The 26,831-nt window shown below is 37.1% G+C and overlaps 1 protein-coding gene across 4 annotated transcripts in view; it reads right to left on the bottom strand.

The window, feature by feature from the left end:
• Nucleotides 1–26,831, bottom strand: part of Dmd (dystrophin) — a 1,920,150-nt gene that overhangs the window by 1,710,302 nt on the left and 183,017 nt on the right. For 2 of the 4 annotated variants that reach the window (XM_036174407.1, XM_036174408.1), the window contains exons 4-5: nucleotides 22,130–22,222; nucleotides 14,353–14,525 (exon numbers count right to left, since the gene is read on the bottom strand). In XM_036174407.1, the coding sequence (XP_036030300.1) occupies nucleotides 14,353–14,513 (161 nt within the window). In that variant the 5' untranslated portion in view covers nucleotides 14,514–14,525; nucleotides 22,130–22,222. Of the gene's footprint in view, nucleotides 1–14,352; nucleotides 14,526–22,129; nucleotides 22,223–26,831 lie in introns of those variants that run through there. The other 2 variants (XM_036174405.1, XM_036174406.1) reach the window with 1 other exon arrangement.

Raw genomic sequence — 26,831 nt, 5'->3', positions numbered from 1 at the left:
ATACATGTTGTTCTAAACTCATTCTGTAAAACTGAAGAAGTTATTAATGAACTAATGTACTTTCCATCTCAGTCCCTTCTACATAGTCTTGGTGGGTGGTAGTATCTTTCTCTAAGAATCATATTGTGTTAATCTTAATCTGTCCTATGGAGGTCATAGGTGAACTAGTATGCTCTCTAACCAACTGTCATTGTAGAAGGCTTGTGAAGAGCAATGCCCGGCTTTCAGAATCCATGTTGTCTTAATGTTGATTTGCCCTACAGAAAAGGACAAGTTTGACGAATGGGGCTCAACACTTCAGTTTATCCTGTAGAAAAGAGCTGGAGGGACTAGTGTCTGTCTCTTACTATCCATGTTCAAATGCCTTCTGTACAACAGAAGAGTTTAGAAGTAAAGTAGTGTGTTCTACACAGGAGGCATGTAGGGATCTAGTGTCTGTCTCTAAGAATCTATGTTGTTCTTAGTTGATTTGTCCTACTGAGGATGTTATTAATGAAGTAGTGTGCTCTCTACACCAGCCTGTTCTACTGAGGAGGCTAGGGGCTATGTAGTGTCTATCTCTCAGATTTTAAATCATAGTAACCTTTATCTGTCCTACAGAGGAGGTCAGAGGTAAAGTTGTGTGCTGTACCTCAGCCTGTCCACCAGAAGGAAAATGGAGAGATTAACTGTCCATTTATTAGAATCCTTGCTCCATTCTCCAGATAAGGTTACAAGTGAATTAGTATGTTTTCCACCACGGTCTGTCCTGCTTAGTCAAGAATGGATTGAGATAGTATGTTGGTCTCTCAGAATCCATCTCATGCAATCTATGGTCTGTCTTATAGGGGAGATTAGGAGTGAATTAGTGTACTCTCCATTTCAGTTTGTCCTACTGGGAAAGAGTTAGTTTCTTTCTCATAGAATCAAAGTTGGCCTAAACTTGATCCATTTTATGGAGAAGTTAAGTACTTAAACTAATTTAAGTAATTAAACTAAGCACTAATTAGTTTACAGCTGACCTCAGGTTGTCTTTGAAAAAGTCTCAGAGAAATCAAGTGTCTTGTCCCTCAGAATCCATGTTTTCCTAACATTTATCTGTTGACTAAAGAAAATAGGAGTGAACTAAGGTGCATCCCATTTTAGTCTGTCCTATAGAGGAATCTTGGTGGGAGCTAGTATCTGTCTTTAAGAACCAGTGCTGTGATGAGCTTGATCTGTCCTATGGATGAGGTTATGAGTGAATAAGTGTGGTCTCTACCAAAGTCTGTCTGATCAAGAAGGCTTGGTGGGAGCTACCGCTTGCCTTTCTCATTCCACATTTTCTTAACATTGATCTCCAAGCCTCTTTCTTATGACATACTTGATTGGAGAACATAGTAAAATTTACTCATAGCCTCTTCAACAGGAAAGATTGACAACATGTATTCTGAGACCCAGACACAACCTCACTACAAGCCGCTTTCGTTGGAGTGCACATTAGTTCATTCCTTTCCTTATCTGTAGGGCATATCAAGCTTGGGAAAACCTGGGCTTTGAAAGAGAGAGAAACTATCTCCATCTGAAATTTTTCAGTATGAGAAACTGAAGGGGAAAACATGCTAGTTTACTCTAAATCACCTCCACAGGACAGATGCAGTTTAAGATGACATGGATTCAATGTTCCACAGGACAGACCAATTTGGATTCTGAAAGAAAGACATTAGCTCCCACCAAACCTCCTCTAGGAAGAATGAGGTGGAGAGCACACTAGGTCACCCCCTGTCCTCCTACTTATGACAGAAAATGGCTGAAAATAGATATTCTGAGAGATAGAAACAAGCTCCCTCTAAGCCTTCATTGTAGGATACATTAAGGTGGAGAGCACAGTGGAACATAACTTGTGCTTGTGACAGATCAAGGTTAGAAATAAATGCATCTGAGACAGAAAGTAGCTCTCTCCAGTCTCTCTTTAAAGAACAGACTGAGCTGGAGACCACACAAGTTCATTCCTACCATACTCCTAATTACAGAACAAGTTTCAGGCAACATGGATACTGAGAGAAAAACAATAGCTACCTTCAAGCTTCTTCCATAGGACATGGTGAAGTGAAAAGCACAGCAATTCATCAATTATCTCTTCCATAGAACATATCAAGTCGGGAAAACACAGATTCTGAGAGACAGACACTAGTGCCATATAAGCTGCCTTGTAGGACAGATTGAGTTGTGGAGGATACTAGTTCACTCCTAAACTCCTCCACAGGACAGATGAAGGTTATAATGACATGGATCCAGAAATACACTAGCTTCATCCAAGTCTTCTCTGTAAGACAATCTGAGATGGGAATCAGAGAAGAACATTGATAACATACTCTGTAGGATAAACAAGTTCGGAAAACAATACATAAACTAGCTCCCTCCAACCTTCTTTTGTATGATATACTGAGTTTGAGTGCATACTAGTTCTGCTTTTTAGTATAGATCAATTAGGATTGTGAGAGATATACACTAGCTGTCCCTGTGCATCTTTGTAGGATAGATTGAGGTGAAGGACACAATAGTTCTCCTCTAACATTGTGTATGTGAAATATCAAGGAGGTTTGTACAACATGGATTCTGAGAAATAGACACTAGCTCCCTCCAAATCTCTTTCTTGGGACATATTGAGGTGGAGAACACACTAGTTCTTTCCTAACTCACCCTTTAGAACAGATCAAGATAAGCATGACATGAATATTGAGAAACAAACACTAATTCCATCCAAGACGTTTTTGTAGGACACACTGAGGTCTAATACACAGTAGTATAATCCTAACCATATTGGTAGGACATACAAAGGTTAAGAAAAGCTGGATGCTGATAAAGACAAAATTTCTCCAAGATGCCTTAGTAGAACAAATTGAAGTAGAGTACAGTAGTTCACTTCTAAATTCCTCCATAGGAGAGATTAAGTTTAGGATGACATGGAGTCTGAGACACAGACACTAGCTCCCTCCAATTCCCCTTCCATAGGACTGACTGACATGGAGATTATGCTAGTTTACTCCTAGCCTCCTGTGTAGGATAGATGGAGGTTAGGGCAACATATATTATTAGAGAGCCACTAGGTCTATGGAAGCATCCTTAGTAGGACAGGCTGTTGGAGAGTAAACTAGTTCATTTCTGTCCAACTCAATAGGACAGAGCAATTAAGGACAATATGAATACTGAGATACAGACACTAGGCCCCTCCTAGCATCCTCTCTTGGACATATTGAGGTGGATTTTACAATAGTTCATTCTTAACTTTTTTTCATGAAAAAGATTAAGTTTAAAACTAAGTGGTTTTTTTTTTTTTTTTTTTAGCCAGGCAATGTGGTGCACATCTTTAATCCCAGCACTTGAGAGGCAGAGCAAGGCAGATCTCTGTGAGTTCAAGGCCCACCTGATCTACAGAGTGAGATCCAGGACAGGCACCAAAACTACACAGAGAAATCCTGTCTCAAAAAAAAAAAAAAAACCAAACAAAACTATGTGGTTTTTGAGAGAAGAACACTAGTTCCTCCAAGTACCCATAGGACAATCTGAAGTGAAAAACGTATCACTTCACTTCTAACCTACCCTGTTAAGCAGAATGAATTAGAGTGAAATGTATTCTGAAAGACAGACTAGCTCTGCCAAAGCCTCCTCTGTAAGACAGACTGAGGTTGAGAACAAACTAGTACATTTTTAACATCCTCAGCAGGATATTTCAAACTATGATGACATGGAGCCTGACAGACACCAGCTCCCTACAAGCCTCCTTTGTAGGAAAGACTGAGGTGGAGAGCATACTAGCTCACTTCTAACTGCCTCTGTAGGACAGATCAAGATTACTACAATTGGAACCTGAGAGACAGACACTATCACCCTCTGGGTTTTTTTCGTAGTAGTACAAAGAAATGTTGGTCAGTCCTAACCTTATCTGTCTTTCTCTCAGAATCCATTTCATCCTATCTATCATATGTCCTACTGAGGGGTATTAGCATGAACTAGTGTGTTCTCCACCACATTCTGACCTATAGATCATGATTAGATGGAGCTAGTGAGTGTATCTTAGTATCCCTGTTATATTAATCTTATGTTCTATGAAAGAAGTTAGCAATTAACTAGAGTGTCTCTTCTACAGATGAGGTTTGGAGGGAGCTGGTATCTGTTTCTCAAAACTGAATCATTCTAATATTTATTTGTCCTATGTATGCATAGTTACACATAGTATAAATACTTAGAGTGATGCAATGAGAATCCTACTTCAGTCTTTCTTCCCAAGGAGTCTTGAAAGAACCTAGTGTTTCTCTCTCAGAATCCACATTCATCGGTTCTACAGATAACTATGGGAGTGTCCTAGCATGTTCTACACCTCCACCTATTCCATGAAAAAGAGCTAGAGCAGTAGTTTTCAACCTTCCTAATGCTGCAACTCTTTTAATATAGTTTCTCATATTGTGATGCTCCCCAACCACAGAATTACTTTCATTGTTACTTCTTAATTGTAATTTTCCTATGGTTATGAATTGTAATGTAAATATATGAGTTTTCTAATTATCTTAGGTGACCCCTATGAAAGGGTCATTTGACCCTCAAAAGGGGTCACAGCCCACATGTTGAGAACCATTGTGCTAGAAAAAACTAGCATATGTGTCTCAGATTCCAAGCTGTTGTTACTATGATCTACTCTGCAGCATAGTTTCAAAGTGTTCTAGGTGAATAAAAGTGAACTTATGAAGCTGTCAATCTCAGGCTGTCTTAACAAAGGAGGATTGCAGGATGTTAGTTTTTGTCTTTTGGAACCCATACTATCCTAATGTAATTGGGTATATAGAAGAAGTTACAAATGAACTGCTCAGAATGCCCTACAAAACATGCTAGAAGGAAGGTAGTTTCTTTCACTATCCATGTTGTCCAAACCTTGACCTGTCCTAAGGAGAAGGTTAGAAATGAATTAGGGGGTCTCTCCAGCTCAGTTTGTCCTATGGAGGAGATTGGGAAGGAACTAGAATCTGACTCTCAGAATCCACATCTTTCCAACCTTAATCTGTCCTATAGAGGAGATTGGGTATGATCGAATATGCTTTCACACTCAATGTCTCCTATGAAAAAGGCTTGGAAGGAGATAGTGTCTGTCTCATAGAACACATGTTATGTTAACCTTAATCTGTCCTATGTTTAAGCATAGGTGTGAACCTGTCTTCCTGCACCTCAATCTGTCCTGTAGGGGAAGCTTGAGGGAGCTTATATCAACGTCTCAGAACTCATGTCATCCTATCCTTGATCTATAGAGGAGGGAAGAGTAAACTGGTATGTAAGATGCTGATATCTGTCATCCTGAATCTAAAGTATACTAACCTTGATCTGTGTCATAGATATGGTTATGAATGAATTAGTATGCTATTCACTCAATCTGTCCTACATAGGAGGCTTGAAGGGAGCAAGTATCTGTCAGGATCAATGTCATTCTAATTATATTAGCCCTATAGAGGAAGATAGGAATGAACTCGTGTGCTCTCCAACTCAGAATGTTCAACAGAAGAGTCTTGGAGGGAGTTAGTGTCTGCTTCTCAACCTGTATTTTTTCTTGTCCTTACTTGTCCTAAGAATAACTTTAAGAGTGAACTAGAGTGCTGTCAGTCTGTCCTAAGGATGAAGCTTGGCAAGACCTAGTATCTATACCTAAATAAGGTTAGAAATGAAGTGATGTGGTGTAGTGGATAGCCATCCCAGCATTGACCTGGAAGTTCCAACCCCCATTGAGGCTTCTGTAATGGTCACGCCCACAAGGGGAGGGCAGAGGAGGAAGCGGAAGAAGGATCATCGGGAAGAGGTCTCTCTTGGTTCCTGGACCCTGGACGCTGGAGGTATACCGAGCAGAGTTCTCCAGAGAACACCGCCGGACTGCGCTATACCTTTGCCAGACCCTGCAGCCTACCCCTTCACTTGTAAGTTAGCCCACAAAATAAACCTCCCTTTTAACTACGTGGAGTGGCCTTAATAATTTCACCAATATCTGGCGCTCACATGGGGCAAATTCCAAAGGCCCAGGCGGCTCCCTCCCTCAGCCTCCTCCCCTGCTGGCGGGTACCTAAACCTGCCTGCAAAGTTCCTGTTAACCAGGGGACACCTACATGGTTCCATTCCCGAAAAAGGGAGCAGCTAGTCCGGTCTCAGTTCCCTAGCTTATCCCCTAGACCAGCGAAAACCGCTGTGAGTGAGGCGTTCCCACTCCTCCCTGAGTGCCGTTTCCCCGCCATCTTGGCTCCTGCCTTCAGCTGCTGCCAGCCAAGGTCGCCAGCAGGCCCTGCTTTGGAGCTATACCAACGCCTCCTGCTGGCTGAAAAGTGCTACTGCACCCCCCAAAACCATGGAAAGGTAAGCTTCTTTCAAGTAAAAGTACTTGATAATTTTACACCTTAAAACTGACTAACAAATTTTGAGTAATTCTTGTAATATGGCTGACAACATTACCTCACAAGAATTTAATAACCTTTTTGCCTGTATGATGAATGACATTTTCCTGGAAATATATGACCTCCCTAAGACATATCTGGCCTGTACCATTTTGACATTCATTGTAATAATTCACACAGTGTTCAAACACTGGTTTAATAATAAGAACAAAGATGAGTCATTATTGGGACTGGAGGGAGTTAGTGTCTGCTTCTCAACCTGTATTTTGTCTTGTCCTTACTTGTCCTAAGAATAACTTTAAGAATGAACTAGAATGCTCTCTGTCAGTCTGTCCTAAGGATGAAGCTTGGCAAGACCTAGTATCTATACCAAAATAAGGTTAGATGAAGTGATGTGGTCTTCATCTTAGTCTGTCCTACAAAGGCAGCTTGATTGGAGCTAGTGTCTGTCTCTCAGAATCCATTTTGTGCTAAGCTTGACCTGTGCTATGAAGGAGGATACATGTGAAATAGACTCATCTCTGGAGATCATGCCTGGAGATCAGAGGAAATAGCAGGCCATTAACGCAAAAGTCAGGCAGTGATAGCACACCCCCTTAATCCTAGTGTCTGTCTCTGTGTATTCAAGGTCATACTAGGGAACAGAGCCAAGCCGTGGTGACACACGCATTTAATCCCAGTACCAGCCATAGAGACCTGGAGGTCTGTACAGGCAGGCAGTGACAAGGAAGTGAGGTAGCTGGGCTAAGAGCCAATGAAAGGGAAGAAAAGCAAGGCAATAAAGGTACAGGTTAGACAGAAGTAGCTTGCATTTTATATGCTACAGAGCTGCTGAGCAGGATGTAGCACAAATTGTTAGAAGGTCTTATTAATAAAAACAAACCTGGAGCCAGGTATTGGGGTGAACACTGGAAGATCAGAGAAGCAGAACAAGCCACAGCTTCCTCACCTCACCTCACCAATTCCTCAGCTGATCCTGTTTCCTCAGAGTGGAAGCCTTTGAGTTCTCATCCAAATGGATCTCAGCTGAACTGCTGCTAAAAGCCAAGAAGCTTAACCTGGCTCTGGTTGCTCAGCCCCATGCCTTAAATACCCTTCTGCTTCCTGACATCACTTCCTGGAATTAAAGGTTCTTGTTACCATGTTGACTGTTTCCAGTGTGGCTTTGAACTCAGAGATCCAGACAGATCTCTGCCTCTGGAATGCTAGGATTAAAGGCATGTGTGCCACTATTTTCAGGCTTATATATCTAGTGGCTGTTCTGTTCTCTGACCCCAGATATGTTTATTAGGGTGCACTATATTTTGGGGAACACAATATCACCACATTTCCCCTTTTTTGTCTAAAATTTTAAAAAGCTCATAACTAATACAAGAAAAACAATATACAATAAGTATACACAATATATACAGTCAAGAATTACATTAAAGATGTCTCATCCATTAACATTTGACAAATTCAAACAAAAATTTTCATTACTTATATCCATATTCTCTTTTTATTCTTTTCATAATAGATTCAATATCTACCTTTTGTCATTTTTATATCTTCCCCCTTTTCTTTTTAGAGTAGATTCAATGATCTACCCATTTATTATATTATTCCTTTATCTTTTTTCAAACTAGATTCAATGATCTATCTCATATCTATATTCTTTTCTTTCTTCTTCCTTTTCTTTTTTTAAACAATATCTCTGAATCTAATCTCCTTGTTCAGCTTTTTTCCTGACCATTACCAATTAATAACTTCCAACCATCATAAACAATGACAATATCCATAACTCATTAAACAACCAAAACCTAAGGCTTTCACCCATATATTTGGCTCCATGTTCTTTATTTAATAAGACTTCTTAACACAGTTGAAATCTAAATTTTCCAAGATTCCTTCAAATTCTTTACTTTTTTGACAGTAAAAAGAGTATGATAAATGTGCCCCACCTACATGGTCTTAAACATGCAAAAGGAAATTATAACCAGTATTAATAATCAGTATGTTTCTGTATCAGTCCTTAGACATTATACTTAACCGTGCAAGATGTTATTTGGACAACTATTTCTCACTAATAATCTTTCTGATAACTCTATCTGTTTCCAGAATGGTACTTCTCATAGCTATAATGTGATGTCATGTGTCCTAATCAATCATGTTCTGTGGTTAAATGAGGCTACCAGATACTCTGTTGGCAAACTTACAGATGCTGATGTCTGGTTATGACTACAACAAATGGAATCTTTATTTCACTCAGGTTTTGCACATATTGTCTACTTCTACTGGACATTACAGCTGGTACATAGGCAGAGGCATTTCTTACTGGTAAGACCCTGCCATTAAGCCTTCTAAAGTACTTTAGCTGAAAAGTTTCTGGTACAAAGTATAGCCAGCTACAAAATTATGTCTCACCTTTCTAAACAACAACAACAAAACTTATGTCAGCTATGATGTAAAGGATTTTCTCTCTTCAATCTCTTTATGTTTCCCATGAAGTTATAGTAGAAGAAACTTAGTGCCAATCTCCTGTGCTCAAATTGGTTGATAAAAGGCTACTTGAACTCTAAAACCACACAAATGGCCTCCAACATCGTATACTGCTAATAGATGATGGTAGCAGAGAAATCATTAGTCTAGTTGTTACCTATGACAAAGCCTGCCAAGGAATCTTTGGATGGTTTTCTTCCTCTTATAAAGGCAAAACAGTCTAAACTATTTTTCTATCTACACATTCAATAAGATTTATGGTACTATTGACAGTCTAACTTTTTATATGTTATAGATATTACTGGTCTCATATGACAAACTGCAAAGAAACACTACCACCATATTGCTACCTTATGTTTGGTATAACTACCATCAGTTAAGTTTTATCAAGGCCCCTTAGATCAACTGTCTCCTCTGAGGCACCCTGACTGTTCACCCCACATCTTGCACCCTCGTCAAGTGGAAGCAGTAAGAGCAGTCAGTGTTCACACGCCTCTAAGAGCAGTTAGGGTGACCTGTGACATTGAAATGAGAGACTATGTGCTAGAGAGACTCTCTGGTAGGCAAATAGATTAGAAGAGGGATCATAGATATTGGTAAGAAAGGTTGTAAACTCTTAAGATGGCTGGCTTCTCTTTCACCCTCCTGAATGGAGACAAAAGCCCTACAATGTAAATCAATGGCCATGTTAGCTTTGGTCTCCCACCAGCAAAGGGCAAGGCCTAATCAGGACATGTTAACAACAGTTCCTAGCCAGTCAACTATCTTATCTCTCTTCAAACTGGCAAACTCTAAATTAGGGGGGGAATTCAGTGGCATTCAAAATGCATTTTTCAGCTTTCCAAGTCCCCTTTCTACTTTGTAGAGGGTCATTTTCTCTGTGTACCTGCAGCACATGTGTGACCCTCATCCCCAGGGAACACCTTTCTTCAATTGCTGGTTATGTTTGCTGGGTTATAAATTTCTTTGCTGCTACCTGCTGAACTTGAAATTTTTCTCAACTTTTAATTCTTTATCTAGCAGAGAGAACAAACCTGATTAAGGCCTATAGACTATCATTTTCTGTACCAAACTACTATGTGAACATATATGAAATCCTTAAAGAACCAATAAATAAAATAATTTCTTTAAAACCAGTTTCTTTAGATACAAACACAATACATACACACTCTTTAATATAAAAAACACAATACAATTAGTCCTTACCACGTTACTTTTTTGTGTATTTGGTATGGAGTTATCAATTGTTGTGCCCTTCCCTAGGGGCCGTTATTACTTCTGCCCTTGGCATTTCTTAGTTGCTTCTAGTTCTTTGTCTAGGGTTGAAACCTCAGTGAGTTTTCCCACTTTCATGTTAGCATGTGTGTTGGTATTCTTCTTGTCCAAATCATGTTTAGATCATGAATTGGAAAGAGAATGAATGATTTCAAGGGGTGAAGGCAAGGAGAAAGTGACATAATCAAATTCATCTCAAAAATTTTAAAAAAGATATTTTTAAGAAAAATATTCATGCCATTACCATAAACAATATCTTCCCTGGCATGGAATGCCTTATATTATGCACTGTTAAATGTTTCTATTTGCGTTGTATTTTTCAAATGCTAGAAACAAAAATTATTTTGCAAACTTGAAATCTCTTTCATGCCATAATGACCTTTTCTTTATCTCCATTATCATTCAGTCTGTAAATATATCTATGAGTATTAAATTTTGTCATTATTCCTTTTTGAAGAGTTCAGTGCTCTGGAAAAGCAGAATTTGCCAATGAGCCCTCAAATTATGCACTAAATACCATTAACAGGATCAGACTGAAGAGATTGCTCATTGTTTAAGAGTGCTTTCTCTTTTCCCAGAGGACATGAAGTCATTCCCAGAATCCATGTTGGGTGGCTAACAACTGCTTGTAACTACACCTTTCAGGGATCCAATGCTCTCTTCTGGCTTCTTCAGGCACCTGCACATATATGGCATATACTCAAATAGATACATACACATACAAATAAGTAAAAAGAATAAGATTAAATCTTAAAAATATATATTTACAGGAGAACCATCTTACCTAAAGGGCAGTGCTACCAAGAACTTCGAGAAGTTCATTTAGGTCCTTATTTAGCCATAAGCCCAAGCCCTCTGAAATACTTTATGGGTGACCCTTTATATATTCAGATATACGTGAAGATTATTGCTTATAATCTCTAATTTGCCTCCAGATTCAATGAATTCCAATGGTCTTTCAACAATATGTATTATAGAGATTTTTAAATACATTAAGAAATATGATTTTTTAAAAAAACCTTCACCAGGATACTAACAGGTTCTTATCAGAACTTGCAGAGGGGGCCTTAGGACCAACAGTTAGCTAACTTCTAGAAAGGAATTAGAAATGTCCTTTTCTTATGCTTTTGTCTTCTCTGCCAGTCACCAAGCTTCTAGAAATGTCCAACTGGATTCATCACTCCCAAGTAAACCATACAAAGGAAGTTCTTCTGAGGAAATCTTCCCAAAGTTCCTTAGGAAGGTCAAGATATAAGTAATTAAGTAGTTACATTCTGAATGTTTTGAGGATTTCAATTCTTGGGGGTGACTCTTAGGTAGCTAAATAGATGTTAATGAGGTTAAAGGTTATTGAGGATGGGCCCCTTCCTCAGAATTAGCAGTTTTTGAATTGAGAAACCCAAATTTCAGGACTTTAGTAAATGAACTGGATCTGATTTGGAATCTCTCCTTTGTCATTGGTTGAGATATGACTCTCTGTACCACTGACAAGATTAAAATCACACTATCTTGTTTTGGCTTTCTGGTATACAATAAAGATAATCACTTTCTCCTTTAATTAAGGAGTCAATTAAAATGGTTTTCTCAATAACTTAGGCAGGAAAATGTACTTCAGGAAAGGTGTCTGTTCTAGGAGTTTTAAGAAATATTATGATGCTTATGTCAAACATATAGGTTGGCAAAATTTTCCTTTTGGCCAATGTCTATTTTCACCCCTCCAAAGTTTGCCCTATAAACCTGTCTCTCTGACTACTGTTGACTCTCATCCCATGACAGTGTTTTCCTTGACAAATGGGCTCTTTGAGAACTGCCCATTTACCACTGGTTGTACCTCAATTTATTCTATAATAAATTCTTACTGTCTTCTCACCTGAATCCTTTCAATAAAGATCATAAGTAACAGGGAGCTGAACTAGGTCAGTAACATAATAGATAACATTTTGCTAAACCACATCCTGGGGTAGGAAAAGAAGTTGTCAGTCTGAAATTTTAATTGCAATTTTAGAGGCATTATAATTTAATGTTCCTATCTGGTACATATTTCACGTCAGTTACCAATTTTTTTTTCTGTAAAAGTGGAACCTGGTTTCCTTTCACCTTCACTGTACTGGACATTGTGTTTGAACATAAACCTTTTAATTTCCAAGGTCTCTGTGCTCTGTGTCTTTGTTCTATATAGCGTAGTCTCTCAATTATTGAAATCAGGGCACTGACTGACATTCCTAAGAGTGCCAATGACAATCACCTTGGAACAGAAAGTCCAAACATGTTTTTCCTTTAGATAAACAATATTAACATCTGTCAAAGACAAAGAGGCAAATGATTCATGAAATAGCATTAAGCAACTGTGAGGAACCTCTTGAAAACTAAACATGTAATGTATAAAAAGATGTTATTGATGGCTCATTCAATACCAAGGGAGAAAATACATAAATGCAGATACACTGTGGCAGAGAAAGAGTGGGTCAGGGATAGGACAAGCTGGATGTTTCCTGTATTACTTACAAATACATTCAAAAATTATAAAAATAAAATGAACAAATATGGTGTGTGAACATGCTTCTTGAAATTAAGTCTCCCACTTGAAAAAACTTTGTAGAGCCAACAAGGAGCACATAACCTGATCTTCAATATTTTTGTTTATCTGCAAATGTGTACATGAAGAGCAAGATCAATATTTTTTTCAGACCCTTAATGTGAAGCATGTGGCTGCATTAATGAGCATAAACCTATGATGCAAAATCGATAGCTCTATCTTTTCTTACCTGACTGTATTGAAGCTGTGAAAAATTTTCTTTTGTTGTACTTAGGAAAACCAGTCTGTTTACCTTGTTAAATGTGTGGATCAGGGCCAATCAGGCTCCTTCCTACAGTCAGGTTTGCTGAATCACTCACCTAGAAACCCAGTCTGGATGAGGCTAATTAAGCCCAGCTGGAGCATGACACCTGACAAAGATGCTTACTTTGAGTTTGCCCTTGAGTTCAGGCTTACTCCAAAGAAAAATTTATATTCTGACCTTCTCTGGAAGCAAGAGTGGTATAGAAAAAATGGTAAGCTTGGTGAAAAAGAAAAGGTAACAAAAAAGAGATAAATGTAAGTGACAAAAGAGAACATGCATGGAGATTCTGGGACGATGAAGTCCAATGGCATTAATTAAAAAAAATTCATTTGATCCTATTTTAAATAGCCAGTTAATAATAAGACCAAAGTAGATATTTTTGGAGGAAATATTACATTATATCATATGTAGAATGATGCTGTATAGCTTGTACATATGAAAATATTGTATTAGTATGATATGTTTTATATATAAATATGTATGTATATGTGCTGTTTCCCATGTGGTTATAATTTTATTTGAGCTCTTTCAAATTAATTTATTAAACTTTATTTTCTAAGAAAAGTAAACAATTATTTCATCATTTTAAGAACAATAAGACGTCTGGACTATAGTAAAAACTGCTTTGTGACACTGTTATTTTCATGAAGGTCCACAGAACTGTTCCTTAATTCACAGAAATTACTTTGCTGCTATAGAGAAATTGTTTCTTTTGATCTCCTGAACACTGAGTTATAGAACTCACTATTCCCCTATTTTGCCATGATTGCTAAGATGCTTAGTGTTTTGTTTAATCCTGACAAAAAAAAACCCAAAAAAACAAAAAAAAAAAAAAAAAAAAAAAAAAAAAAACCTACCAGGACATCACAATGTGTGTTATGTAAACTTAGGTTTCATATGAAAAATGTTTACCTGCATATTATTTTTCCTAGGATGGTGATCTCACTAAAACCACTTACATGAAATTGGGAACCTTTTTTAGTTGTATAGTCTAGGCTCAAACAGATAGATCTGTTTCTATTCAAACTAATCAGTCTCCTTATTAGCAAAGTTATGAAATAATCTGGCTGTTTAGGAGTGTCATTATAAAATGTGTCCATTTTTGTTCTTCCTTCAACCATAGCAATATGTAAGTTAAAACTTAGAAAAATCCTAGCCATGGTGTTTAAAGCATGTAATCCTTTTACCTGCTTAGAACTGAGACAGGAGCCTCACAAGTCTTAGGCCTACCTAGAGATACCCTATCTCAAACAAGCAGACTTGGATTGATATTGTTAACACCATGTGGCCTAGTAGAGGGACCACACTGTAATAAAATACATCATCACTGTCTAAATAAATACTTAAAAATAATTCAAATCTCGCAATAAACTTACCTGTGACTGTGGATGAGAGCGTTCAATGCTAGGCCATCAGACCAGCTGGTGGTGAAGTTGACGACGTTAACCTGTGGATAATTACGTGTTGATTGTCGGACCCAGCTCAGAAGAATCTTTTCACTGTTGGTTTGCTGCAACCCAGCCATGATAGGTTTCATCACATTTTTTACCTATGTGTTAAAGAAAATTTCAGTAAGAAAACACATTCTCCAAACAAGTACTCTTCACATTTTAATAAGAATGTCCCTAGTTCGCAAGGATAAATAATAGGGATATTAGGGATATATACAGATAGATAGATAGATAGATAGATAGATAGATAGATAGATAAAAAGTAATGCATTTTATTGAGTCGGCATTGACACTAATTGTTTAGGAATCAATTCTATCTGACTTGTGGCTGAGAAATATGCTCCATATCATCCCTAGAGTCTAGTATACTAAAGTATTGTTTTGAGAATTGCTGTTTTTGTAGCTTTCAGTATGCTAGAAAAGAGAGGGCATAAACATTAGACTTAATGTTAGCCAGTAACAAAGTAAATCACCAGTGTTTACAAATAGAAAAAGCAGTCTTAGTAAGAAAATGTTTGTTCATAATAACAAAAATGGCTTCAGAAGGTTGTATTTATATATATTTATGCACATATACATATATATCATTTAAAATTTAAAATGAAAATATTTGCTTTATAAAGAACATTATTTTTTTCCTTTTCTATTAACTTACTATATGAAATTCAGCAAGCTACCTATCCTTTTAATCAACAAATTATTTTTCTCCACCAAGAAGATTGTTTCCAGAATAATCCAAAATAAGGTAAAATTAAAATACCCTAGATTCATCTTATAACTTTAAAAATAATTTACTTTGTGTTTAGTAACTATACTGGCTTGTTTTAGGTTTTCTTGATACATGCTAAATTTATATGAGAAGAGAGAACCTCAATTGAGAAACTACCTCCATAAAATTAGGCTATGGGAAATCCTGTAGGGCATTTTTGTACTTAATGATTGATTTTGTGGGCCCACCCCATTGTAGGTGGGGCATTCCCTGGGCTGCTGGTCCTAGATTCTGTAAGAAAGCAGACTGAGAAAGTCAGGAGGAGCAAGCTGGTGAGCATTACCATTCCATGCCCTCTTCATCAGTTCCTGCCTCCAGTTCCCTTCCCTATTTGTTTGAGTTCCTGTCCTGACTTCCTTCAATAGTGAACAGTGATACAAATAAAGCCTTTCCTTCTCATGTTACTTTGGCCATGATATTTCACCACAGATGTGATAACTCTCAGACATTGGACTGAAAATGTTTGCCTGTTTGAATTTTTTTTTAAATCAACAAGTTAACAATATGTAAAAAAATGAATATGTATGCCTAACAGCTATAGATGCCTGCCTTAGTTTTTCTTTTATTAATTGCTTTCGGTAGATGCAAACATTACTCAGCAAGTTATTGACTTTCAAACTTCCATTCAAATAAGTAGTCTGATGCAAATGCACATTCTAAACATTTTTATGAATTTTAAGATTGCAGTGATACTTCATAACATATAGATATTTTAATCTACAGAATCTATTAAATAACTATTCTTTTTCTTTTAAAAGCTAAAATGGATCCATTAGGAGATCCTTGAAAGAGTATATAAGTAAATGTGATCAATGTTAATGCTTACCTACACAGCTTTCCTTTGGGGAAACATAAAGGGCCATGTGCACAAAAATGTGATGAGATGATGTATATGTGATCATCATGAATCAATGTACATTATAAATATGATATTTTGTTTTGGATGGTTTTTTTCTTACATAAGAGAGTAACAAATATTTGCCTTTGCAGTAAATATATACTTAGCATCTAACATTAGTTGTCTTTTATGAACTGTTGAATGTAAATTGTGAGATATAATATAAAATCTGATTTTAAAACACTTGTAAATATGATGATAGTTTGAAGATATGAAATCTATGCATATATGTGACACAATCTGTTTATCTGTTTCTCTTTCTTAGGGTATATTGTCCAATTTTGTAATTCATTTCTGGCCTAATTATTTACCCAGTTACCCTGTGGATAAATAGGTCAGATAGTCATATACAATATATAATCTTTCACTGCATAGTCTAAAATTATGACATGCATGACCTTCAGGTACAGTTATTTGAAAAAGTATGTTTTGTGTATCGTGCTGAGGCAGTGTTGAAATCACCCAATAACGGCATATTCGTGATGATGGATGTTCTCCGATCAGGCAACCCTCCAATGATGAATGGGATTCATTGGCGAAATGCTTGACCAGACTGTTCTCTGTGTGCATAATGTTTAAAGACAATACAATATTCAATCCAAAATGCTTTTAGCATCATTATGTGTCTAATTCAGCTTATCAGCCTCAATCTCATTGGCATTGCTTCTACTTGAGCACAATATTGCTGATAGAAATAGAAAGAGTAATATACAATCATTGTGTCTTCTTTTCCTACAAAGAAATGGTTGTTAGGAAATCATTGAGATCACTAGAAAGATGAATCTGGAAACAGAAAGTATTCTTGTCTTCTTACAGTGCTTATGAGAGAAAGTATCACCTGAAACAAACTTGTGTATATCTGTTAACTGGAATGTAATTAGGACAAAGAAAGGGTAAAAGTGTAGAGGATGGATTGGATATATTTTAGCCTGTGAAAGGTTCTGAGTTCTATGTTTAACAATGAAAAAAAAAGACAAGGTCAAAAATGACCAAGTTACCTAACTAGGTAAACAATATATTATGTACATAAAGCTGTACCAGCAAAGATTCCCATTCAAGGAACTGTTTGTTACTCAGCTATTATCAGACAGGCTCCAGCTATTAGTCGCCTGTGAAACTACCTGAATTTCAGAGCCCTGTCATCAAAGGTCACAGCCTTTCTACAGTCACATATATCTCACTGCTGATGAAAACAAACAGGATAAACTATCAGCCATCTAAACCTCAGTTAGGGCACTGTTGGCCAGGTTCACCTTGGTGTTAAATAAAGCCAGTTAGATTCTCTGTCATCATGAGTTTATAGGTCTTTCTCTGTCAACTCCTGCCAACTCTCTCCTTCTCTGTCAGTCTCCAGAGCATGACTTAAAAAACATGTGTTCGGCATAGATTTATCCTCTTAAACTATTACCCAAAATACATTCCTATTCAGAGTCAGGCAAGGCAGAGATGGGGCTTGCTGACAAGGAACAGGACAAAAACTCATTTGTACAGTTTGGCAGGACTTTGGAGAAAGGACTTTCAGCAGCAGTAAACATGGCATTCTCTGGGAACTGTATGCTAATTGAATGAAAAGTAATATAAAAATAGATACCAATGTGAATCACACTTAGAATTAAGAATTTTCATTAGCTTAGCCAGCATAGGTAGAAACTTAACTTGATACCACACCAGTGTTAACAAGCTTTTGTTTCTTTCTAGCTGTTTCCTAAGTCTGTGTTTGCCTCCCTAAAATGGAGATCTTAAGTAGAAAGGAGGAAGAAAAACTACTAAAAACATATTGTGTTGCCTTTAATTTTATTATAATGACAAGTTCTTATCATGTAACTGTACTTGGCCTTGACCTCATGGTTCTCAAGTGTCAGCCTCCTGACAACTGGGATTATAGGTGAGCAGCTCCATAGTCAAATAACATCAGAATTTTGTTCAAAACCACTTATTCAGAACATAAATATTCAGGTTTTTTTTCAGGCTAATAACTGTATTTGAAGTGGAAACTGGAAAGGTGGTGATGGAGAAGTAAGTTTGGCATTCACGAGTCCAAAGTTCTTTTCAGCACTATTTAAAAAATATATGGCATTGGAAGGTAGGATTCACATATGTGATTCTTTATTGCCACTCACAATCTGATAAATTGTTACGTTGACCAGAGTCTGCTTTTATCTTTTCTGAAATTCCAATACATCAACTATGCTCTTGGTGGAAAAATTATTTGGGATTCAAGGGGGAATGAAGATTCAAGGAGTATTGAGCAGGAGGATTTTTTCAGATTGTTAAGTGGTTTTAAGAAAATAGGTCAGCATGCAAAGAAAGGTGATGTAAGTAGGAAGAAAATGAAAGAGTCTGTGTACTTGCAGTCACAAAGCCAAGATAATTTAAGTACAGAAGCAGAAAGTAACACTGTATAAGTATGTTAGATAAGGAAAAACTAAGTAAAGGCATTTATTCTAGTATTTCTGGGTGTAAAACATCCTTCTCACTGTAACAACACCCACCAAAAAGAATAAACAGTGGCCACTTAATAGCAAATGAAGGAGGTGTCAGAAAGGACAGTGTTGACATTCTACCTTGGAATGAGTGGAAACAGAGTTTACAAAGGGACTCAGAGATAAGAATGAATGGAATCCTATGAGAGACCAACTCAATGACAAACACAATTTCAAAAGAATTTTGGAACTCTGAATATGCTTTGTCATCGCTGGTGTCAATATTACCCTGTGTGCTCTCCAAACTGGGTCACTCCATAATCTCTTACTAGGTCATCAGAAATACAGCACTTGGGAACATGTGAGAAACTGCTACAGTCATTCTACTAGTGCTCCTGACATCTGTTTTGGTCCTGTGTGCCTTATTTCTTTTTTGAAATGCTTCAGCTTTAGTTCTACAAACAATTGATCGTATGGAAACTGTTCTCCCTGTAAGAGATTTGGAAAAACACTGAGAAGAATAATGAAATAATGGTGGGAAGAAGGGCATATTGCCACAACCATAATTTTATTGAAACCATTACTATCTAAAATGGCTAGAAACTTGCCAGCTTTGGCTCACGTTAAAAGTTATATTTGTTTTCTGTTCTTTTTATACTGCTGTAAAAAGTAGTTGAGCCCATTCAAAATAAAAATATATCAATCTCCCTAATTATCCAGGAAATGCATATCAAAACGACTCTGAGATACCACCTTACACCTGTCAGAATGGCTAAGATAAAAAAACACAGAAGACAGCTTTTGCTGGTGAGGATGGGGAACAAGGGGAACTCTCCTCAACTGCTGGTAGGAAAGCAAGCTTGTACAGCCACTTTGGAAATCAATATGGCACTTCCTTAGAAAATTGGGAATCCATCTCTCCCAAGACCCAGCTATAGCACTCTTGGCATATACCCAAGGAATGCTCAGTCATACCACAAGGGCATTTGCTCAGCTATGTTCATATCAGCATTGTTTGTAATAGCCAGAACCTGGAAACAACCTAGATGCCCTTCAACTGAAGAATGGATAAAGAAAATATGGTACATATACACAATGGAGTACTACTCATCAGGGAAAAAATGACATCATGAGGTTTGCAGGCAAATGGATGGATCTAGAAAAAAATCATCCTGAGTGAGGTAACCCAGACTCAATAGGACAAACATGGTATGTACTCACTCATAGTAGGATACTAGATGTAAAACAAAGATGACTAGACAACTACACAACTCCAGGGAGGCTACCTAGAAAATGGGACCCTTGGAAAGACCCAGGGATCACCCTCTGACAGAGAAATGGATGAGATCTACATGAACAACCTGGACGACAGTGGGAGTAACAAAGGGCTAGGTTTGAGGGAAAGAGAGCTTAGGGGAGCAGGAGATCCTAGCTGGATCAAGAACAGAAAGGGAGAACAAGGAATGACAGACCATGATAAATGAAGACCACATGAGAACAGGAAGAAGCAAAGTGCTAGAGAGGTCCCCAGAAATCCACAATGATACATCCACTGTAGACTACTGGCAATGGTCGAGAGAAAGCCTGATCTGACCTAGACTGGTGATCAGATGGCCAAACACCCTAACGGTTGTCCTGGAACTCTCATTCAATAACTGATAGAAGTGGATGCAGAGATCCTCAGCCAGGCCCCAGGTGGAGCTCCAGGAGTCCAACTGTTGAGAAAGAGGAGGGACTGTAAGAATATGAATTGTTGAGACCAAGTTGGAAAAGCACAGGGACAAATAGGCAAACTAATGGAAACACATGAATTATGAACCAAAAGCTGTGGAGCCCCCAACCTTGATCAGGCCCTCTGGAAAAGTGAGACAATTGAATAGCTTGAACTGTTTGGGAGGCACCCAGGCAGTGGGACCTGGATGTGTCCTTAGTGCATGAGCTGGCTGTTTGAAACCTTGGGCTTACACAGGGACACTTTGCTCAGCCTGGAAGGCGGTGACTGGACCTGCCTGTACTGAATCCACCAGGTTGAATTGAATCCCCAGGGGAGTCTTGGCCCTGGAGGAGATGGGAAGGGAGTGGAGGGGATGGGGGGAAGGTGGGGCGGGAGGGGGGGAGGACGGGAAACAATGGCTGATGTGTAAAATTCAAACACACATATAATAAATAAAAAAGAAAATGAAATTATATATATATGTACACATATACACATATATATATATATATCAGGCCAATGAGATTATCAGTATGGCTGCTGAGTTGAGAAGGTATACCTATGGTACATCCACTCTTGAGTCAGACTAAATATTCACCATTCTAACTGAAGTCAAACGTTAGCTCAAGAAAATAAAACAATAGTGGAAATGGGAAGGAACCCCAAATATTATACCCAATGAAATAAGCTACACAAAAGAAGCACATATTAGAAGATCCCATGGGAGTGATATAACCAAAAACACAAATATATACATGAAAGTGTTTTGATGGTTTTCTCAGACTGGAGTAGTAGCACAGACAGATTTTAAAGGCACAAAAATTCTCTTCAAAGTAGGATAAAAGTGCTAACATTGGAGTGTTGTGATGGTTGCACATCTCTGTAAATAACCTACAATTTTTGTTTGGCTGGAGAAGAACTTTCTTTCCTATGGATACTTTGAGAAGCTACCAAGCAAAAGAAATAAGCTAGATTGGTAAACATTGAATTTTACATTGAGAATTAGTAAATTTATGGATAAAAATATACCTTAGTAGTGGTATTACCAAAAAAGTATAATCCTTAGTAGAAAAAAAAGAAAAAAAACACAAGAAAAGGCAGGCATATCTCAAATATCTCCAAATTCACAAAATACTTGAATATGCTAAAAAGTCCTTGTCATTTGTACCTCCAGTAAAAAAAAAATGGACTATTTAACAGCAGCTATTTTTTCATCTAGTCCTAATATAAATACTTTCATGCTTTTTCCTTTTGACAGAAAAGGAACTATTATGACATTATATCCAATGCCATTGGGATAGTAAATAGGTATGTTTGAATTTAAGCTCATGTTGTAATGATTTTAAATGTTCATACTCTTTTCACTAAACCAAAGGATCTTTGATCTAGTTTAAAGAGTTAGAATAAATATAGACATGCAAAATAAATCTCTATACTCAAGCAATTGAGAAAATGCAATTTCAAAAGCTGACTCTGACGAATATTACCATCCTATTAAACTTTCATAATTATTGGTATATATTGTGAATATATAATATTGATATAAGTTTACTCATTTGATGATGGTGATTAAAAGGACAGATAAATGTGTTCATTTAAAATTCTATAGGTTGTGAAGTGCACATATTTATTAAATTTTTTGATATGGTTAGGATTTATCTTTTTTTCCAAACTTACCCAATGACAGAATTACAATAATATTCCCAGAAGTATACCAGAACATATTTTATAATAATTCTCAATATTTAAAATGACATAACATGTAAATTTAAAAGGCAGTCCTATGAAGATGGCTAGGTAATGTTAGTGATATATTTGTTTATTTTGTAGGTCAAAGAAATGAAAGACAGGTTTAGCAACATGCTTCACAAGGAGGCAATGTCTGGTAGTATATTTACCTGCCAATGTAGGATGATATTCCAAATCAAACCAAGAGTCAGTTTATGATTTCCATCCACTATGTCAGAACTTCCTATATTCACTAAATCAACCTGATGAAAAAAGAAGAAAATATGTGAGGAATGGATAGAAAATGATTAATTGTAAACAAAACAAAATGTGAAAGGATTGCATTTATTTATTCTAGAATCTATGCAACAGTACAGATTTTAAAATGTAATGTAAAAATGAAACTAAATGCATTTTTAAGTTCACTTTCCACACTGAACAATTACCTAGGAACTAAGAGATGAAAGAATTAACATATGAAAGTATCACTACACATCAAAGAGACCAACCAGTGTTTTCCAAATAAAATGGATAATAAAAGTAATTCACAAAAAGATACCTGAAATTAAGCCATACTGTCTGTCTAGTATCAAATCAAGTTGAAACTTACAAACAAAGCACATAAAAATAAAATAAGTTTCATCAGTATTTCTATGTAGTAGAAAAGACAATCAGGGCAGGTGGTGGTGGTGTACTTCTTTAATGCCAGCACTCAGATGCAGAGGCAGGCAGATCTCTATGAGTTTGAGGCCAGCCTGGTCTACAGTACGAGTTCCAGGACAGCCAGAGCGACACAGAGAAACCCTGTCATGAAAAACAAACAAACAAACAAACAAAAAAGAAAAAAAGAAATTCTGATACGGCTTTGGATGAATATATTTGCCTGAAATTTCCTGCTTTAGAAAAGTGTTAGAACTCCTATAAAGCAACTGTAGCTAATAGTTGGCTCTCTTTTCTCTACAGGGGATTGATTTCAGAATCAAAATATATGTGTTTTACTTTTCATGGTAAGTTTCCATGTTGTGCCCCAAAGTTTCATATCGTGGCAACTTAGTTCTCAGTGTAAAGGATTGAGAGATGGGGAAACTTAAAAGTGAGGCTTGGTGAAAGAATTTCAAGTTATTAAGGGAATCAACTTTAGAAGAAATAAATTCTCATTTATAATGATGTAGATAATGAGGAGCTTGATAAGTTAACATAAAAGGTACTGTAATATCATTTTGGTTTTCTGTTTGTATTTTTGTTTACATTCTTGGTCGTATAACCAACCTCCCCTCTCTCTGTGTCTCTCTGTTTCTGTCTCTGTCTCTGTCTCTGTCTCTCTCTCTCTCTCACACACACACACACACACACACACACACACACACACACACACACACCTCCACACTAATAGCATGCCTTTGGGCCTCTACAAATATGTATTAAGTAAGCACTTTTGCTAAGTGACCAGTTATGGGTAGTTTGTTATGGCAACATACAACACACCAAGACACACTATGTCACTTATCTTTCATGATCCCAACATATTAAGTTGAACAACTTAAACATGAGATGAAGGCAATTGAGCACACAAATCTGGGCCTTGTGATTATATATATTCCCATATGCTGGGGAAATAGATAAAGGATTGTTCAGATAAAGAGCCTTTATGTCCATATCCTAATATATCAAGGAAGAAAATGTGGTTCATATACCCAATGCATATTCATTCAGTCATAGAAAAACATGAAATTATTTCTTTTGCAACAAAAGAGATGGAACTGCATATAGCTATGTTATATCAAATAAAACAAGCACAGATTGCCAAGCACTGTGTGATATAGCTCCTGTGTGAAATCTCCAAAAGTTGATTTCACAGATGTTGCCACTAGAATGTAGGTTACATAATAGTTGGAGCATGGGAATCAGAAAGGTAGCATCTGGAAAAGGTTGATCAGGGATCAATAAGTTACAGTATGATAGAAACAAATAGTTCTGCCATACAATTTGCATGGTAGGGTGACTTGATAACAATAATGTAGTGAGCACGTAAAATTGGTAGAATAAAAGATGTTGAAAAATTTTACCAGAAATATGTGGTATTTAATAAGTTGTATTTAATTTGATTTAAACATCTTGTGATATATGTCCATTGCAACTTTATATAATATTCCATTGATATATATATATATATATATATATATATATATATATTTATGTTTCTAATATCAGCTAGAAATTTTTTAAAAATTATAAATTTTAAGTTATTTGTTATTTATTTATACATTCAAACATTTCATTTGCATATTTGGCTGAATGGCATATCATGTTTCTCTCCTAATTATCATGAATTAATTGTTCAGTTTGCTTATCCTTCTTTCTTCTCCACACTTTCTTCCAATATTATCAACAAACTCATATGTTTTCTTGATATCTATGATCATTGTAATGGTTTGGATGAGAATTAACCCACCCTATAGGCTCATACATCTGAATGGTTGGTCCCTAGTGTGTGGAAACTGTTTGGGGAAGGACTAGGAAGTGTGGCCTTATTGGAGGAGGTGTGTCACTGAGCGTGGTCTTTGAGGTTTCAAAAACACACACAAGGCCCATTCTTACTCTCTGCCCCAATCGTATGAATAATGTGTAATCTCTCAGCTGCTCCTCTATCTCTGTGCCTGCCTGTTGCCATGCTTCTGCCCATGATGGTCACAGACTCACACTCAGAAAATAGAAGCTAGCCGACAACTGATTATTTTATAAGTTGCCTTAGTTATAGTGCCCCTTCAGAGCAAAAGAAAAGTAACTAAGACAATCACCTGCTGGGGGATGACTCTGCACCCTGTGAATAAATGTTGTTCCCATTGGTTAATAAGTGAGCTGCTTTGGTCTATGGCAAGGCAGTTTAGAGGCAAGTGGGAAATCGAAGGAGAGAGACAGGAAAGAGAAAGGTGGAGTCTGGAGAGATGCCAGCCAACCACTGCCAAAGGAGCAGCAAGATGCCAGCAGACCGGTAATAACACAGGCATGTGGTACAACATAGACTAATAGAAATGGGTTAAGTTATAAGAGCTAGCTAGCAAGAAGCCTGCTCTAGGCCATAAAACTGGTAATTAATATAAGCCTCTGAATGATTACTTTATAAGTGGCCGTGGGACCACAGGACTGGGCAGGACCAGAGAAACCTTTCAGCTACAATCATCCTTTTATATGAGTATACAAGAGCAATTTTACATAGACAAAAATCTACAGGGCTTAAACAAATAAGAGATTATATATAGATAAGATGATTTTTTGAAAACAATAATCCCCATTATTTATTCATTTTATTAGTTATATTGTATTTAATATTTTAGGTATTTTATAAAATAGCTATCCAAACCCCTGTTGGTAGACATTTGCATAGTACTATAAATTTTGTAGGTTTTCTTTTGTGTTAAACACTGCATAGATAAATGTGACCTGTATCATTTCAATACCAATTATAATGAAAGTTTTCACTAGATTGAAGCATGTGCATATGTATTTTTCTGTGTTTAAATTTTTGTGGACATTTCCACATGCATTTATAAAAATATTTACTATTTTATATCTTTTTTCCCATTTCATTACTTTTTTGAGGATTTTGTACAATATATTTATTCATAGTCTGTCTCTTCCTAAAATCCTTCCAGATTCATTGCACTCTTCAAACCTTACCCAGTTGGGTCCTCTTCTATTTTAAAATAAAAGCCATTATGTCCAATTTCTGCTTCCATTTACTCTTGGCTATGTGGCCTTCATACTAGAGGTCACAATCTTAAAGAAAACTGATTTTGCCTCTGCCAAGCACTATCAAATGCCAATAGCTCTTCAGCTATGGGTAGGACTTCTTGTACCCCTCCCCTCTCCATGCAAAAATTTTGTCCGGCTTAAGTTTAACTGTCTGGACTGCTAAGAAGTCACATGTGAAAGTATCTTGTTGTTGCATTGTAGCACTGCAAGAAAACATTGTTTCCTTCGAGTCATTTACACTTTATGGCTCTTAAAATCGTTCCTCACCCTCTTTCACAAAGCTTCCTGAGCTTTAGCAAGAGAGGATGTGATCCAGATGACCACTTTAAGGCTAAGACTTATCAGAGTCTTTTGTTCTCTGCACACTGACCAGTTATGGGTCTCTATATTAATTGCCATGTAGTAAAAATAAAGCTGCTCTGATAAGGGTTTAGAGATTCATTAATCTTTAGGTAGGATGAGAAGCCATTAGGACAGCAGGAATTGGGAGATATTGAGGGGGTGATATGGAAACCTAGTACAGTAGAAATTTCGTGCAATCTATGAGGTTAACCCTAGTGAGGACTCCTAGTTAGAGAGGATCGGGAGTCTGAACTGGCTAACTTTTTTAGCCAGACAGGGTGTCTATTGCTGGGACTGGGTTTACTTATTGGCCAAGAAGGTCATGTGAAGATCCCTAAATAACCCAGACTGATGCTAGGACAAAAGTTCATCTTCTGAAAACTGACAACAAGGCTCCAATGCTGAGGATAACTTCTACTCAGCTCATTGAACATATAGAGATCAATCTGGTGCCGGCTTGGAAGATGCACCCATACATTCTAGTCTCTTTGTCAAAAGAAGGTATTCTGCAGCCTATAGAAAGAGAAACCTGAACACCAATGTAGGCACAGAATATTCCATCTACAATCTGTCCAGCCTGCAAGTTGTACTAGGGCAATGGTGGCACAGAACATGTGGGAGTGGCCAACCAACCTTTGGTTTTAACTTGTCAATACTAACAGAAGAAGCCCATGTCCTACATTGCCTGCATGGCCAGGAACCAGAGACTGGATAGGCAAGACAGCTAGAGTAGAACCAAATATAAGTGGCAAAAAAATCATGAAATGATTCCTTATG

This window comes from Onychomys torridus, chromosome X, assembly GCF_903995425.1.
Source record: "Onychomys torridus chromosome X, mOncTor1.1, whole genome shotgun sequence".
NCBI classification, from domain to species: domain Eukaryota; kingdom Metazoa; phylum Chordata; class Mammalia; order Rodentia; family Cricetidae; genus Onychomys; species Onychomys torridus.
The sequence above is the reverse complement of the archived record's forward strand: the minus strand, read 5'-3'. Positions and strand labels throughout refer to the sequence as shown.